The sequence below is a fragment of the Sinocyclocheilus anshuiensis genome, unplaced genomic scaffold (genome assembly GCF_001515605.1).
Source record: "Sinocyclocheilus anshuiensis isolate Anshui unplaced genomic scaffold, SAMN03320099.WGS_v1.1 scaffold43, whole genome shotgun sequence".
Taxonomy (NCBI): domain Eukaryota; kingdom Metazoa; phylum Chordata; class Actinopteri; order Cypriniformes; family Cyprinidae; genus Sinocyclocheilus; species Sinocyclocheilus anshuiensis.
This window is the reverse complement of record NW_015549580.1, coordinates 1,206,728-1,224,420: the sequence shown is the minus strand read 5'-3', so window position 1 is coordinate 1,224,420 and position 17,693 is coordinate 1,206,728. Positions and strand designations below refer to the sequence as shown.

The 17,693-nt window shown below is 36.5% G+C and overlaps 2 protein-coding genes and 1 pseudogene across 3 annotated transcripts in view; 2 read left to right on the top strand and 1 right to left on the bottom strand.

The window, feature by feature from the left end:
- Positions 1 to 2,138: 2,138 nt before the first annotated feature.
- Positions 2,139 to 7,230, top strand: LOC107657688 (ADNP homeobox protein 2-like). 2 transcript variants are annotated; one of them, XM_016445879.1, is made up of 5 exons: positions 2,139 to 2,399; positions 2,747 to 2,864; positions 3,630 to 3,722; positions 3,928 to 6,459; positions 6,523 to 7,230. In XM_016445879.1, exons 2-5 carry the CDS (start codon positions 2,757 to 2,759, stop codon positions 6,631 to 6,633), a joined length of 2,844 nt encoding a protein of 947 aa, XP_016301365.1. In that variant the 5' UTR covers positions 2,139 to 2,399; positions 2,747 to 2,756; the 3' UTR covers positions 6,634 to 7,230. The 2 variants fall into 2 exon arrangements, with proteins under 2 accessions (XP_016301365.1, XP_016301364.1); XM_016445878.1 differs by having other exon boundaries at positions 3,928 to 7,230.
- A 988-nt stretch (positions 7,231 to 8,218) lies between these two features.
- On the top strand, positions 8,219 to 10,080 carry LOC107657600 (putative ribosome-binding factor A, mitochondrial; annotated as a pseudogene).
- A 101-nt stretch (positions 10,081 to 10,181) lies between these two features.
- The window catches only part of LOC107657687 (zinc finger protein ZFAT-like), a 21,637-nt gene continuing 14,125 nt past the window's right edge, over positions 10,182 to 17,693 (bottom strand). The window contains exons 14-16 of the mRNA XM_016445877.1: positions 12,424 to 12,544; positions 12,198 to 12,346; positions 10,182 to 11,056 (exon numbers count right to left, since the gene is read on the bottom strand). Of these exons, the coding sequence (XP_016301363.1) occupies positions 10,841 to 11,056; positions 12,198 to 12,346; positions 12,424 to 12,544 (486 nt within the window). The 3' untranslated portion in view covers positions 10,182 to 10,840. The remainder of the gene's footprint in view (positions 11,057 to 12,197; positions 12,347 to 12,423; positions 12,545 to 17,693) is intronic.

Here is a 17,693-nt window from a genome sequence, read left to right as displayed (position 1 = left end):
TTTTATTTCACGTCATTTGAACCGAAGCACTGCAACACCCGCTGAGTACAACGATAGAGCTTGAAAGATCAAAGGCAATTTTTAATATAACTCCGACTGGATTCGTCTGAAAGAATAAAGTCATATACACCTAGGATGCCTTGAGGGTGAGTAATTCATGGGCTAATTTTCATTTTTGGGTGAACTAACCCTTTAAGCAAGCATATATTTTTACCAATTAAAGTGGTCTGCACACAATGAAATAGTCTTTTCAATAATTGTGTTGTATTAGCTCATTTTAATTAAGGAAACTGAGTAAACAGCATAATCATTTTTGGAGGTGGAAGTCTGAATGCATTTGAACATTGCATTACAACATAATTTTACTTGCAATTTGTGTATAATTGCATTTTCATTCCAAACATAACATTAGTATAATGAACTTGATCAGTATTTTTAATAGAGCTGCTTTTTTGTTGTGGTTTCCATGTTCTTTGACACTGAGCTGGACACCAAAAAACAACACTCAGTTTGCATGAAAATTGAATTCCATGTGTACATACAAAATAATAATTCAACAAATAATTATATATATATATATATATATATATATATATAATTATTATTATAATATTATACATATATAATAAAACAATAACTCACATTATCCGTTTGAGCCACGGTGAATGCTGAGATCTGGAGCTCCACACCCAGGACTGTGTAGACATACTGAATTTATTTCATAACATTATTAAGTAAACAAAGATGCATACAGTAAATGAAACTAACACATTATTAGTACTTTGTACTGAACATGTCAACATTGTGTTTTCACGGTATTTTCTGTTGCATTATCATCACTGTATTAGGGTACTGGGACCCACACAGACCACAGGATGAGCTCCCCCTGCTGGCCTCACTAACACTTCATCCAGGAGCAGCCTAAGCTTTGCCAGAGGAGTTCTCAGCTGCTGGCTGTTACAGAAGGTCCCCACAAGCGTCCCATAAACTCTTTGTCCATTTTGTCCATGACAAATACAATCAATATAAGCTGTGGAAATAGCTGTATCTTCCATACCAACACATAATCATGTTGTGCACAAAGAGACATCCTGTATTGTGTTCATAAGTTTGGCTGTTTTTCTTACCAGTTTTATATTGAGAAAACACTTGTAAAGCAAAGCTGACAATACCTTTTATTTAATTGCAACTACTTTATTAAAGGGATAGTTCAATCATAACTAAGAATTTTGTCATTAATTACTCACCCTCATGTTGTTTCAAACCTGTATAACTAACTTTCTTCCGTAGAAGAAGATATTTTGAAGAAAGTTTTGGTTACTATTGACTTCCATTGAATTGGCAAAGAAAAACACTGGGACATTTCTTAAAATATCTTTATATTGCACAGAATCAAAAAAGTCACACAGATTTGAAACGACATGAGGGTTTAATCATTATAGAATTGTCATCTTTGGGTGAACTCTACCTTTAGGTTCAAGGGATGCGTTTACTAAGTAACACGGTCAAGAAAGAATTTGGTAAAACTCAGTCTTTTTTTTTTCTTTTCTTTTTTGAGTGTACATGAATGAGCATGAAGTTGGCAGTTCCTGTGTTTTTTTATTTACTCTCAAACTGTAAGGGAACGTCCCAGTCACTGTAACGATAGGGGGCCCATTTAGGTCCTTGTATTCACTGGGACCAATGGATAGAACTCCCACCCATAAAATATCATTCCGGGTCTTTTAGTGACAGCCCTAGTCCAGATATGTTCTAGGTACATGCATAAATGTTCTTCACTGCACTTGTGAATACTGAATAGTTTTAAATTGAACTGATGCAAGAGACCACCTAAACAGCAACAGGTATCTTCTGCATATTATAATAGACAACAAGCAACACTCCTATTGCTTTCTCATCATTTCTCACCATGTCATACTTGAATCCATCAGCCCATCTTCCCATAAAGGCACCTCTGAAGGTGTTGTGCCACAGGTGTGTCTACATCCCTCACAGGTCAAGACCACAGCCATGGATTTATGGTTAATTCCAATCACCAATGACTATCACATTGATCAACTTTGCAAGATCAGCCCACCTTTCTCCCATTGGTGGATCTGCACTATGCAATATGTAAATCAGAAAACGTCACTTCCCGTCTTCCTGTACGCCATGTTTTTTTAGCAGGAATGGGATGATGGTTTAGTGAGATATAATCAAAAGTGGGCAATCCTGCGCTCTGTTCAGATTTCAGCAGACGATCGCCGGGGCAATAAGGAACACGGATTGAGCGCAACCCGGATGCTTCATTCGATGAAGTAGCCGATTCCATACTGCGCGCCTTCCAGTGACGCCGGAAGAAAACGGACGCACGCAGGCATCCATCCAGTCAATCGCAGCTCTGTGCCAGAATACTGAAGGTAGACACAGGTTTAGAATAGACCTCATAGTCATTAATACAGGTCGGATAATGAATGACATATGTAGGTCTTTCTTGCCTTAATACTACTTAAAATGCATGACTGGTTCAAAAAATTATAATAACATGTCCGAGGTTGGTTTGAAATGCAGACCTTGCTACGTACATAGTTACAACTAGCTATATTTATTATAACTATGTTATAGGCCTAAATAATTTGTTAATTTAGAGATCTCTTACATGTGCATTAGATTCTCGCCAAATAAACAGACTGAATTTGGTGTTTGAAAGCGCAGTGCATTTGACAAGCTATTCAACATTTCGTATTATTTTTGTTTTCATTTTCAGGATAAGCAAAATGTATCAAATTCCAGTGAAGAACCTGACAAAACTAAGACGTCCAAGGAAACGCGTCAAAAGTATTTTGTGTGACATCGGAATGCAGCAGTGTCAAGATTTATTGGAGGTTGGTTATTGTAGTAATTATGTTGTTTATACCGGCATCTGTTTAATGCTTGATTCTGATTGGCTGACAGACGTTCTTTTACAACGTGAAGTCGTTCCAGGTCATAACTGCATTACAGTTCATTATGACCAAATTATTTTAGTTATTTCAAAGCACCTTACAAACTATCACAGCAAAAGACAAGAAAAATATTGACCAAAAAAAAAAAAGATATTCTCAATTGTTAATAAACTGCTGTTAATGTTTCAATGCAACGGAAGTATAGCAACAGATATTGTGAAGTAAATCAAAGAAACAGGGCGGGGATTTGGTTCTATCTATCAGCTGTTAATTTGATGGAAGCGGATCTGAATTCGAGTTTCCAGTCGATTATAAGGAAGAGGCAGGGTTTAAGCAGACCGTATGATTGGAGAAGTCTGGCATACATAACCAGAGAGGAGACGATTGAGTTATGATATTTTAATTTCTACTTAATAAAAAATATGGGAATGCACAATGGCTGATATTAGTGATTTTTTTATCAGTGTTAATTGATATTGTATATTTTAACTGTGCATGCTCATTTCTGCCTATGTTTACATTTAGTTTAAGTGAGTTTAGATGATGACAGATGTAATTTTTAATAATCAATAATGTGTCTTTTTCAGTTATAATGTTGCAGTGCCTAATTCACTTAGATTATTTAAAACATATTTACACAAAATCTATTATAACTTACACGAAAGTCATTATTTCTGCTAATTAAATGTTCATTATTTCCAACAGACATACAAATGTTTTGATGCTGGTAATGCAAGTTTTGACAACACAGAATGGGATGATTTTACTGATGGTCATGTTGGCAAAAAGAAAAAAAAGGTGATTATGTACATAACATATGTTGCACTGTAAAATGTTAAAACATTAGTATTTTTAGAAAACATTTGCACTCATTTTATTTTATTAAAGAAAGGTGGTGATTAAACTTAATTTTGAGTGGACTGTTTTTTTTTTTACACTGTACACACTATTTGTAAATGTCATTTCAAGTCAGATTTATCATGATATTACTTTTGTTCCTCAGTATCCATACCGGAGCCAAGCTCTGTGCTGCAGTCTGTGTTGGTACTCCAGCCGGTCAATACCCACATTCAGAAGTCACATCCATCGCTGTCACTGGAATGATCTGGATGTGGCCTGTTTGTTAATATGCCCCTACTGCCCATTTGTCAGCTCTCCGAAAGTCACAGAGCAACACATTCAGTTTTTCCACATGCTGCCATCAAAAACCCATCGTATACCTCTTCACAGCAACCCTAGCCACACTTTGGCCCACACACCGAAAACCGTGTCAGTTACAGTTTCTGCTGATGCTGCCGATGACAGATACACGTGCGCAACCTGCGGCTATCATGACTCTTTACTATATGTGATGAAGAAACACGTCTTGGTAAACCACTATGCTGCGATGCTGGATCGCTACTTTGGGCTCGGCTCGGACAATAAGCAAAAGACTGATGGTGAGCAGATACGTGACAGCGCATCAGTGAAATATCACTGCAAAGTGTGCAAACTGCCTGCAGAGAACATTGAACATTTACTCTACCACATTTTGAGTTCAGAGAAGCACAAAGACCTGCACTGGCAAATAATGCCTTGTATAATCGAAAAAGACTGCACAAACCAAATGGCCGGACTACAGAATCTGCTGAACCTCGCACCAAAAGCAATGCAACAGGTCACGTTGCTCGCAAGGCCGAACTATGTGCCACAGCAGATGCAACAAACAAATGGAAACGGTACTGTTCTTCTGGCCGGCCCAAGCAACACGACTGCTTTGTTTTGCTCTCCTGGTGCAGGGCAGATGTTTCTGTCCCCACAAACGCAAGCTTTACTGTCAGGCACGACTGTTGCCGCGCTTCAGAACGCACAACATCCGCAGTCCCCCAGCGGGATGCCGCAAGTCCTGCCTACCTCTCCAGTAGTGAAGCCGATTAATATGATGATGCCAAACATGCCGCAAGGTGCACCCAAGATGGTACCTATCACTATGGCCATGCCCAGGCTACCACAGACCCATCAAGCACAGCAGGTTCTTCTTCCGCCTGGCGTTCAGGTCAACCTCCCAGGTGAAATGGGTGTACAGTCACCATTTCTTGTTACTCGAGGTCTTCAGCTGAACCAGTCGGTTCCCAGAGCTCCCCTCATAGCCTCGCAGTCCGTGCGTCTCATTCCCACAGGCAACAATGTCAATGGTGTCCCAACCTACACTCTAGCGCCCATTCAAGTCACGGTTCCTGTCCACGGTGGTCCCGCTCAAGTGGTTCTAACGCAAAACCAGATCAGCCAACCTACAAATTCAGCTGTGGTGCCCAAGGGTCTCATGCCTACAATTCAGAGGGCGATAAACAGAAATTCTGTGCCGAATGAGTTGGCTGTGCTTGCACCGTTTTTGAAGAAACATGACGATCACACTGTCAAGTGCCTGAGGTGCAAGATTTTACTGACAGAGCAGGGGATTTTCCAGCATTTGTTGCATGGCTTGAAGTGTCTTTTCTGCTCTCAGATGTTCTACTCTTTCAAGCAGATCTTGGAGCACACCAATAAAGAGCACAGTTTGAAAATCAAGGAAAATCGGCATTTCATTAAAGAACAGTTTAGTCTCGACTGTGACGACGAGGGGAACCTCATGTTTAACACTTTTAATCTAAACACAGATGTGCCCAAAGATCTTCTTGACAACCGAGAGCTCAACCTTGCACTGGTTACCAGCTCTCAAGATAAGCTATACATAAAAATGTATCCAGACAAGGCAGAATACGCAACCACGTTGAAAACGACACCTACCGCCTGCCCGTTTTGCCAAGTAAAGCTCCAGAACTCTGAGGAATATGAGCGTCATCTTCAAACAAAACACCACGTCGTTCCCACCATTCATGCAATACTAAAAACGCCTGCATACAAATGCACATATTGCTTTGGGGTGTATACTGAAAAATCTACACCGAAAACAATCTCCATTCACGTGCAACGGTGCCGTTGTGCTCCCAAAGCCGTCAAGGAAGCAGAGAGGCAACTGAATCCAGATACAACGGACCGTGATGATGGTGATTTATGTAATTCTCCTCAGATGGCCAGTTCTTCAGACATGGCCTGTCAGGGGGGCCTTGAATTTGTCAAGCCAAAGAGAGAAGTAATCATTCCGAAGAACAGGAGACGGAACTCGAAAGTTCCAAAGGTAGAAGTCCCTGAAACTCCAGTTAAGCTCGTCTTGGAACCAACGGGAATGGAGATGACATCGTTCGAGGACAGGAAAGACTTCCTTTCGCAGTACTTCCACAGGAAGCCATACGTGACAAAGACTGAAATCGAACTGCTAGCTTCCCGTTTGTGGATAAACAAGGCTGACGTAAAGGCGCACTTTAACAGCAAGCTCACCAAATGCTTGAAAGCAATTCAGAAGAAGAGGGTTTGTGTACGTCTCGGGTTCAAAATGATTGAAGTGAACAAGTTGAAGCACAATCTCTTCATTCCAGAAGTAAAGCCTGTTAAAAAAAAAGTCTTGAATGAGGTGAAACATGGTGGCCTCATTCCACAGGTAACAGTTAAAAAAGAGGACGTGAATGAAATTAAACATGACCTCTTCATTCCTGCGGTACCAGTAACAGTAAAAAAAGAGGATGTGAATAAAATGGAAGATGGTCTCTTCATTCCAGGGATAACTGTTAAACAAGAGGATGTAAGTGAAATGGAGCATGGTCTCTTCATCCCAGAGGTACGGCCTCTGTAAAAATGGATAAACTGTTTATTAGATTAATTATGTTTGTATGCAGCATGTTCACACTAGGATGAAAACCATTGCAAAATGTTTATTTAAAATTACTCGATTTACACATTTATAAGATGGTTTGCTTCTTGGCATTAGTATATTTGGAAAAGGGGAACCTACAGCAATGCTGAAAAGACTCTACACTCTGTTTTTGTATTTTTGTTGTGTATAGTTCATATGATGACATTAAAAAGTTTTTTTTTTTTAAACATCTTTATTGCAAGAAAAAAACACTAAATTGAAGTAATACTTTCTTCTTTTTGTGGACACTTGTAATATACATTTGGGGACATCTGTAGTGAAATAGTTCTGCATCTAACATTTTATATTAGAACTGTACAGAAAATGAAGATTTGGTTAACTATTACTACTAACTGGCTGCATTTCATAGCTGTAACACAGAAAGGGGCACTTTATGATGTTTTCATGTTCTTGTTTTCATGTTTTTGCGCTTCATATAATACACTGTAATCATTTCAGACATGTGAAAAAAAGACAAGTGCCTCTGTGTCCTATTTAAAGTTTGCAGATGTATTTTGCCTCTTGGAATAAACGTGACTAAATATTACAGGTGTGTGGTTTACTCAAAAAATTAGTTGTGATTGATTGAACAAGTTTGTTATCAATTTATTGGTATTTTAATTGATTATTATTTTAAAAAGTTAAATAAGTTGTTTTACGTTAACAGGTCGCTGTAAGGACTACTGTTATTACAAGAATGTGAATATAAATGCTTGTGGAATCAGATAAACATTGTCGTTTTTAAACAGACTACATTACTAAAAACATGCTTCAAAATTTGCAGTTTCGGTATGACGATTTATAATTTATGGTGTAGAACGAAATGTGAAAACACTGAACAGAGTTCAATAGGTTACAGAAGTAAAAATCCCATTCATATTCTCCATAGGGTAACTGATTTTGAGAACTAATAAACCTTTAAAGACAGACCTACTGTGAGCTATGAGGTTATAAATAGATGGTAGATGCTTTTGTTGAAGCCATCAGCCTGAATTATTAATATTTATTTTTATATCAGTAAAATATTATTTAAATAATCATGTTCAACAATGGAATTCCTGGTGAAAAACGACCTTACCCGTGATTCTGCAGAGAAATCTTTACCTCCTAACCCAATATGTACATCTGTCTTTTTTGTCTGATTTTCAAATAGAAATATTTGCTTTAAATAAAAGTTTGTAATGTTGAGATTCACCTCTTAGCTGGTTGTTTTGGTTCATGGCTTACAACTCTTAAATAAAGACATTTAAATCCCTATGGGGAAAATGAAAGGGAAAAAAATACACAACCAAAGAACCTGAGCTAGAGGACGGGCGCTGTTGCACTCGATTAGCCTTTTGGGCCCCAAGCAAGTGAATTACTTCACCCTTCGCATTCAGACAAATGTAGTCGATGCTAAAACTGTAATGCGTGAGTGCAAGGATATACTTAGCTGGTGGTCATGTTGACTGTCAAAAGAGTTGTTTGATCTAAAGAATGCACATTTAGTCAGTATACGAATGTATTAACAAGCATAATCTATAAAATGACAGCACGACCGGAGACAGAGTGCTGGTCCTGGGCTGTAATGCTGAAAGAAAGTAGGATTCATAGCTCAGCCTGTCTGTCTGGAGGCAATAAACTGATGAAGATGCTGGCCAAAAAGAAGTAAGTCTCCGTTTTGTTTAATTAATAAATAAATGCCAGTTTTGACTATAAAGTTGCATGAGTTACATTATAGTTCTTTACAGGAAAAAAACAATGGTATGAATCTCCTCTACAGGTAAGAGTTCCTGTAAATACTTTTTAAAATTATTATTATTTACTGCTTTATTTTATGTATTGTCCTTCTGAGTACTGCATACTCTTTTAAAATATCGTAAATGTTAACAATAAAGCTACGTTGACTCTGCAAGCAGCATGACAATATGCATCAACTGGTTTACAGGTCTTTTACACATTTTGCCCACCCAGGCCACAGCACTTGGTCAGCCTGGCTTTCTGAAACCATCAAACGAAATAAAGAGGACAGTGTTCGTGTCAGGACTCTCAACATCATCATCTACAAAGCAGTAGTAGACTTGCTGAGCTCCTATGAAGTCAACTCAGATCTCAGTGCCTACAATGTGCAGATTTCCAAAGTAGGATGTGCACTTCCTTCGAAATTCCTTGCCATCATTAATCATACCACATATATTCTATAATAATTAAAAGGATAGTATACCCAAAAAATGAACATTCTGTCATCATTTACTCACTCAAGCCGTTCCAAACCTGTATGACTTTCTTTTTCTCTGAAGAATACGAGAGAAGATCATTTTTAAAATATGTCCATTGTATGGACCAAAAAAAAAAAGAAAGATTTTATCTTATTTTATTATATACAGCTCGACATGAGTGAGAAAATTAGGATTTTTAGATGAACTATTTCATTTCTTCACAAATGCTGTTTTCAGTACTTCCTTAAACTGTTTGTCTCCTTGTCCATGTAAGGTTTCACTATCACCAGATTTCTCTGCTTGTCAAATATACTGGAAGACAAACCTGTCAGCTGAGCAAGACAGCCATATTCAGCAGGCTTTAAATAAATGTGCTCTGGTATGTATATTTCATTAGCCTGCTTTACTTTTGTTTTAATAAGCTGAAGAAAGAGAATTGCATAATTTGGCTTATTGTATTTTTCAGGCACCTTTTGATCTCTAACCAAATCCTTGGCAATGTTCCTCCTGTGGTTTTCATCAGAGACAAACAATATGGTGCTGTCACTGAGGTAACAACGATAGAGTTTATACTGAGTTTATAGCGATAAAAGATGGAATAGCTTATATATTATTATTTTTCTTTTTCTAATCAGATTGAAAACCTTCTCAAGAAAGCAGATTTTGGTCCAGAAGAAGATAACAAATAATTTATCCACCAACGATGTCGGGTAAGAAGAATTTAGTTCTAATAAAACAAAATAATTTTGTTTTAATTAATTTCTAATTTGTTTAATCTTACAAAGGGCCAAACTGCAGCTGATGGAATCTGAAGACAAGAAAAGACCCGTTTTGTTTGGTGTCGATCACGATGCTCTGCACAAACAGATTGAAGCCTATAAACGGGAGAGTCCTGCTGCTGGAGGACTAACACAAGAGCAGCTGGATATGCTAGCAGATATTAGGAAGCAGAAACTCATAGAGAAATAGTCCAAATGGATGAAGGATGATGATATTACTCCTAAGGATTTTCTGTTGTCCAGAAGCCTTCAAAAAGAGGACAAAGAGGAGCAGGACGGTGATGAGGACAGCCTGGTGGATAGCCAGGTCACAGAGTTGATGGAAGAGGACAACAGGAGACACTGAAATCACATCTATTGGTCACTTGAAATATTATGCTGTTTAGCGGTGTATAATAAAAATATTTGAGCTTGGGGAAAATTCAGCTTTGCCATCAAAGGAATACATTTCATTTTAAAATATATTAAAGTTATTTTAAATTGTAATATTTCACAACATTAGTTTTAAATCATTTCAAAAATCTCACCTACCATAAAACTTTTGAATGGTAGTGTAGTTGATGCTGTATTGGTGCACAGCTTTAAAGTGAGTTTCACTTGTAAAATCATGAATGATATGAAAAATGAAATTATGAAATGTTATTAAATTAATTAATGAAGTATCTCAATAATACACAACACCACACATTAAATAACTCAGTTTACTATTATGATAGCCATACACTGTATGGGAGCTTTATATAAAAAGTGTGGAGGAGGCCAGAGTCACACAGTAACTGTTGCATACATGCTTACAATGATGGTACATGAAAAATATTCTAAATAATAATAATAAAAAAATCACATTTCTAAAATAGATTCTTAGTTATGTGCAGCTGGCTTTACTGTGATTAGGTCTCAAGATTTTTGCAAAGACTTAATGCTTCTGTCAGGAAAAATATCTATTTTTTTTGTAGCATGAGGCTGACTATTCACTGCTACTTTTCATTTCAGATTATTTACAATTGTGCAAGATAGGTCCCTATAATCTATATGTATGGCTGCAATAGTCCATTCAAGACCTGACTGGAGTAACTACAGCAAAAGAAAAACTAGAAGAAAACACTTGAACAGCATTTGAACTAGCTAGCTAGTAGTTTTAAAACCCCATATGTATTGTCTTACTATGCTCTATACTGTGCTGGTCTCCTCAGTTTGCACAGCATCCTGAACATAGACTATGAACTGGGATGCATCTTCCTGCGTATACACTGTAACAGTTTTGATGCCCTCCATTTCATCTGAAGACACCACTAGATGGTGCTCTTCTCCCAGGCCCACTGTGGCCTGCTGCAGTGCATCCTGGATCATCATGGCATGATTGGCCTGCGGCTCCTCCTGCTCCACCTAGGATGATGGGACAGAACATTCTTATTATTAAAGGATTCAAGGAGTTCCTTCATCCTTGAGATTGAGAAAAGCTTAATGTTCTAGAGCTTGAAGACATGCTGTAACTTTCAGAGATCCAAAAAGCACATTTATTGAAAATGAAAAAATGACTCACAAATGCCTGACGTCAGATAAATACATAAACACGTCTCACATATCAATGATTCAAACTGGCCGATTAATTAAACAGCTGAAGTTTATTTTTAACATGGTCTCTGAACATTTCAGTCTTACTTGATTGGTTTCTGTGGCATATTTCAGCAAATATATATATTGGACCCAATATTAGACAGTTTAATTCTAAGGGTCAAAGAGAAAACTAAATGATTGTTGAAGTAAATAATGACGGTTGAATTTTTTGTTAACATTATAAGTAAACCTCAGGGGGAAAAAAATGTTCAAAAGTTTGGGGTCGGTAAGCTTTTACAAATGTTTTTGAAAGAAGTCTCTTATGCTTATCAAGGCTGCATTTATTTAATCAAAAGTACAGGTAAACATTGTGAAATATTTTTAAATGTAATTTATTCTTGTGATGACAAAGCTGAATTTTCAGCAGGCATTACTCCAGTCTTCAGTGCCACATGATTCTTCAGAAATCATTGTAATATGCTGATTTGGTGCTCCAGAAACATTACTTATTATTATTTTAATGAAAACCATTAATTTTTTTCCAGGATACATTGATGAATAGAAAGTTCAAAAGAACAGCATTTAATTGAAATAGAAACCTTTTGTAACATAATAAATGTCTTTACTGTCATTTTTGATCAGCTTAATCCATTCTTGCTGAATAAAAGTATTAACTTCATAAAAATAAAACTTTTGAACTGTATATGTTATGACCCCCTTAAATTCATATATAGACACTGTTAATATAACACACACACATCTATCATTTGATTATAAGTAGTTACTAAAATGTCCATAAAAGTGATACCAAATATAGCAAGACAATAAACGACCATTCATAAGCAATAATCATATTGCAGAGAGTGGAGATGATATATTGTGAACTCAATAAAATGACATGAGATAAGTTTGGGCAGCTCTCCAGAAGCAGAGAGGTCTGTCGGTACACAAACATGCATATTAACCGTACCTGCTCTACAACAGTAACTGTACCGGGAGCCATGGCAACCACAGAAGCCACAGCGGCATCATGATTCTCTGAGCCCAGTTCAATTATCTGCTGCAGGATGTTGACAGATGCCGGGTCTAGTCTGTCTCCCGCTGCCGCAGACACAACACCTGAACACAAACGATGAGTTTAGATATCAACTTTACAGAAATCCAACAACTCCAGAATTTAAGCAATTGTTTCTGACCATTTTGTGTGTTGAAGCGCAGGTCCTGCAGAGCTGATACAGCAGTCTCTGTTCCTTGTGGATCCTCAGTCTCAGCTATATGAAGGTACTGCATGGCCGGCTCCTCCACTGACTCCACTACCTGAAAGAACACACCAATAAGATCATAAGCAAGTCTAGTAGCATTTAATTCTAATGTTAAGAATATAGTGAACATGAATTAAGGCCATTTAACAATCATGCACTGCTTTATCAGGAAGAAAATATATTATGAATGTCAGAGTCCAAGAAAAGAAAAGGCTGGAGTAATTGCCTTTTTTTGCTAAACTTTTAAATATTTTATTATTGATTATTATAAGCTATTATTATTCATGCAAAAAAATGAAAATTCTGTCATTGTTTACTCACCCTCATGCCGTTCCAAACCCATAAGACTTTGGTTCATTTTTGAAACACAACTTAAGATATTTTTAATGAAACCTGAGAGGTTTCTGCCCCTTCATTGAAGTCCAGGTAACCAAAACTTAGAAGATCCAAAAAGGTCATAAAGACATCATAAAATGAATCCATATGAATCAAGCAGTTTAATCCAAGTCTTGTGCAGAGATATAATCTTTTAAAGGGGTCCTATTATGCTTTTTCACTTTTTCAACTTTAGTTAGTCTGTAATGTTGCTGTTTGAGCATAAAAAAGATCTGCAAAGTTACAAAGCTCAAAGTTCAATTAAAAAGGAGATATTTTATTTAACAGAAATCACTTTTCAAAAACTACAACGAACGACTCGTTTGGACTACAACGCATATTTTCCGGGATTTGTGATATCACAAATATCGACGAATGGGACGAGACCTGGTTGAGCTGCGCTAGAGAAGGCAACAAGTGTTATCACTATGTCGGAGACGCACTAGCTTTCCCAAGGCAGACGAACTTAGAGTGGTTACAATCATCCGGGTTTAAATCGCGCTCAAATTGATTTGATTTTGACGCAATATTTACACTGAAGCTAGCAGGCGGCTGTGGTAAGGGGCATGACATTTCCCGACCAGGCGCCGAGTGCTGCCAATCACAACACATACTGGCCCAGCTAACCAATCACAGCATATTTCGCATTTCAGAAGGCGGGCCTTCATTTGATACAGGAACAGTGTTGCCAGACGTACGATAATTGTCGTATTTGTACGATAATTTTGACCTCTGTACGATGTCCGATCAATAATGAAAAAAATCCCATAATGTACGATAATTTTGAAATTTCAGAACATGTTTTTCCAAAGTCAACCTCATCAAAACAAAGCCATGAAATCGGCTCATTACAGATGCTCTAAATGGGTTGGTGCACACCTCAGGACCCTCAACATCTGGCAACACGCAGGATTCTGATGACAGCGACTCAGAGGTGGAGTTTGGACCTTCCCACAAGGTACGCCTATGGCCCTATGATTTCCGCAATCCAGTCAACGGAATTTACTGTATAACGCGGAATGTCACGAAATTTGTCAAAGTTTGGATGAATTAATCAAAGGAAGATCAGAATTTTTGATTATTGATCAGAAGGTGCTCCTTCATTTTTTTAAATCCTGATTACAAGAAGAAAAACACTGCTCTCAAACTGGGTGTGTGACAGGTATGGCTGTGGAATGGGGTTTGGCTAGGAAAATGTTTCAGTCAAAATATATATTTTTTTGCTTTAACCCCTGACTACTACAACAATTATTACAACTTTTGTTTTAAAGAATAATCACACAATACGCTATTTCTTCCATGTTTTAATTTTAATTGTAAATCCCCTTTGTTTGCCAAAAAATAAAATTAGTTTAATTTTCATTAATTAAAAGATAAATGAAATTAATGTGTTATGCCTTCATTCGATAACCAGAAAAATTTAAATACGCAATGCAGAATTTCATAAGGCTATAAATAAAAGTAGTTTTTATGCATTCAAATAATTAGACATATTAAAACACAGAATTTGGTAACAATAAACAAGGTGAAAAAATAGAACATTTCATAAGACCCTAAACATGTAATTTTTGTTAAACTTTTTAATGGATTTGATGTTGAATTGTATACGTTTCATTATTTAATTAGACATGCTTTTGATAAATAAAATTTAATTTAACCATTTAAAAAGGAGTCCAGAAAAATTAAAATGGAAAAAAACAAGAATCCCCAAATTTTTTTATTTGGAATAAAAAATTAAAAAATGGAATTTGGGAAAAAATAAACCTATTTCATAGGGCCCTAGCATAGTTATTTATTTGTTGTGGTAATTTGAAGGTTGTGTCAAAAAGTTGTTGTTCTAGTCTAGTAAATAGTTGTATTCTGTACGTTTTTACTCGTGTACAATAATTTTCTTCCAAATACGATAATTTTGAGCTTCTGGTACGATACTTGGACATTTCCAATCTGGCAACACTGTACAGGAACTATCCGAGCCGTTCATGCCAGACTGGGGAGAGAGGTGTTGTAATAATGTAAAATATGTGAAAAATAATGTGTTTTTCGAACAACCTAGTATGAGAGCCTGTTCTAGTACACCCCCAAAACAAAATCAAGACTTTGTAAAAGAGCATAATAGGACTCCTTTAAAATTATGAACAGATTGAATTTAATGTATGAAATTTTTGGATGTTTTAAGTTTTTGTTTCCTGGACTTTCAAGGGGGAGACAAAAACCTTGCAGTTTTTTCTAAAAAAATGTCTTAATTTAACTAAAGTCTTATGGGTTTGGAATGACATGAGGGTAGTAAATGATGACAGATTTTTCATTTTTGGGTGAAGTATGTTTACTATCAATATATTATTTATTATTAAATATTAATGTACAGCACTTTGGGTCAACTTCTATTGTTGTTTATGCATTTTATAAATAAACATGACTTGACTTTATTATAATATTACTCACCTCCCACTGATTCAGAACAAGACTGTCAGTCTCCACCACTTTGAGACCATGTTTGCTCTTTAGGTGTCTGTTCATTTCCCATTTAGTGCCATAAACGTAATTGCAAACAGGACATTTGACTCCACCTGATAACACACACACACTTTTCAATTACTGATGCTGTTTGAGGCAACTCTGTATGTCTAACAATAAGCAATGTATATGTTAGGCAGTTAAGGCTGGTTTCATTCTGGTGAGGAAGGACTTGCCTTGCTCTGTCACAGTTTCGGAAGTGGACACTCCTGATCCAGCATTGATATACTGAGCGTTGGGATGTTTTTTGTTATAGTGTCTTTTCAGAGAACCTGAAATGTTGCACGAGTAGTGGCAGTGTGCACAACGAAAAGGCTGTGAAAGGCAAAACATTGTGCTTTGGTGGTGGTTTTAGGACACATGACAAGACAAAACTAAAATAGAAGTCTTTTGTTGTGTTACTTTGAAAGAAGCATGTTGCTCCATGTGACGAAGGAGATGCGGTCTCAGTGCAGCAGTGAAGTCACACTCAGTACATCTGAACTGCTTTCCTACAACATATTTAAAAAGAAATTACATTTTTGATTGGCTGTGTATTAAGAAAATAATCACAGAAATAATCAAAACCACTGATGTTTAAGTACAATTTAATTAAAGTAAATTTAACTAAAATTAAGCAACATTAAAGTCATGAAGTCAAAATTGACTCAAAAATTCATATTTACTTTAATACAGTTTCCTGTTGTCATTGTGCTCGATGCACCAATGCACGTTTTCAAAATGGTAAAAAAAAAAAAAAGAATTATTACTATATAGAAATTATTACTATATAAATTATTATTATATGGAAAATGTTTACTTTGTATTAAATTACATACATATTTTGTACTGAAACTAGACTATAAGAGAAAAAAAGTCAAATTTATTTGTATACATTTTTATAATAAATATATTATAATAAATTTATATTACTGTGGTGCAGGAAAACATAAAAATAATTGATATACACACACACGTTCAAATGTTTAGGATCAGTAAGACTTTTTAAAAAAGAAATTAATACTTTTATTCAGCAAGGATGTGGTCAAAAAACATCCACGTTAGAAAAGATTTCAAATAAATGCTGTTCTTTTTAACTTTCTATTCATCAAATTATCCTGAAAAATGTATCATAGTTTCTACAAAAATATTAAGCACCGCAACTGTGGTAACAATATAACACTGATAACAATATAAAATCAGCACCAAATCAGCATATTAGCATATGATTTCAGAAGGATCATGTGACACTGAAGACTGGAGTCTGATTTGCTATTACAGGAATAAATTAATTTTTTCTCTATATTTCTACTTCTGTTTTATATTGCATTATTTAATTTTCTGTTTTTCTAATATTAGTGTTATATGTCATCTAACTGTGTAATTCCTAAGTATGTCTGCACATACACATGTCTGTACTTTCTTCTGCACTGGAAGCTCCTGTCGCCAAAACAAATTCCTTGTGTGTGTAAACGTACTTGGCAATAGAGCTCTTTCTGACTTTTGAAATACGTCAGATTACGGAACCCTTGTTGGTTTAGGTACACGAGTTCCAATAACACAGTATGCAGTCTTAAATACAAAGCAAGAGACTCACCATCTGCTGTGTGCATGAGCTTATGACTTTTCAGAGTGCATTTAGACTTGAACTTTTTTCCACAGAGGTCACAAAGATGTGCTTTCTCAGTACTGTGTCTATTCATGTGAGCTTTGAGGTTGCTTTTACTTCTTGAGGCATAATCACATTGTGAACATTTGTACGGTTTCAGTCCTGGAGACATGAACAGAACAAAATCAGTACACTAAAGCAGTTCATTTAAGTCCATACGTTTGACAACACGGTAAGAAAAAGACATAAAACCCGCCTTCATGAGCCCATATGTGCTGCTGAAGATCTGCCCCATTCCTTGTGAAGAAACAATCACAGTACGGGCATTTGGAAGCTCGTTTCCCGATCACTCCTTTCACATGTACACGTATTCCCAACGTTTCCGAGATGTAGTTCAGCGACACATCTATACAGCAACAGCACATTCGTTACTTTAGAGCTCTTGTGGGACATTTCACAGAGGATTATTTGTTCTTACCCGGATGGTTGCTTTTGATATGAGCTCTAACTTTGTCCTCGGGAACAGACTCTTGACATACTGGGCATATAAAACTTTTTTTGACCTAAAGACGAGAAAGAAATAAGATCTGATGAAGAAGCAATTTCACCAAATATCTCAAGAATAAGCAGACTCCCAACACTCACTATGTCCGAATGGGTTTTGAGATGAGCCTGAAGTTTGTATTTGTCAGGAGTACAGTACTGACATCCTTCAGAGGGACACTTC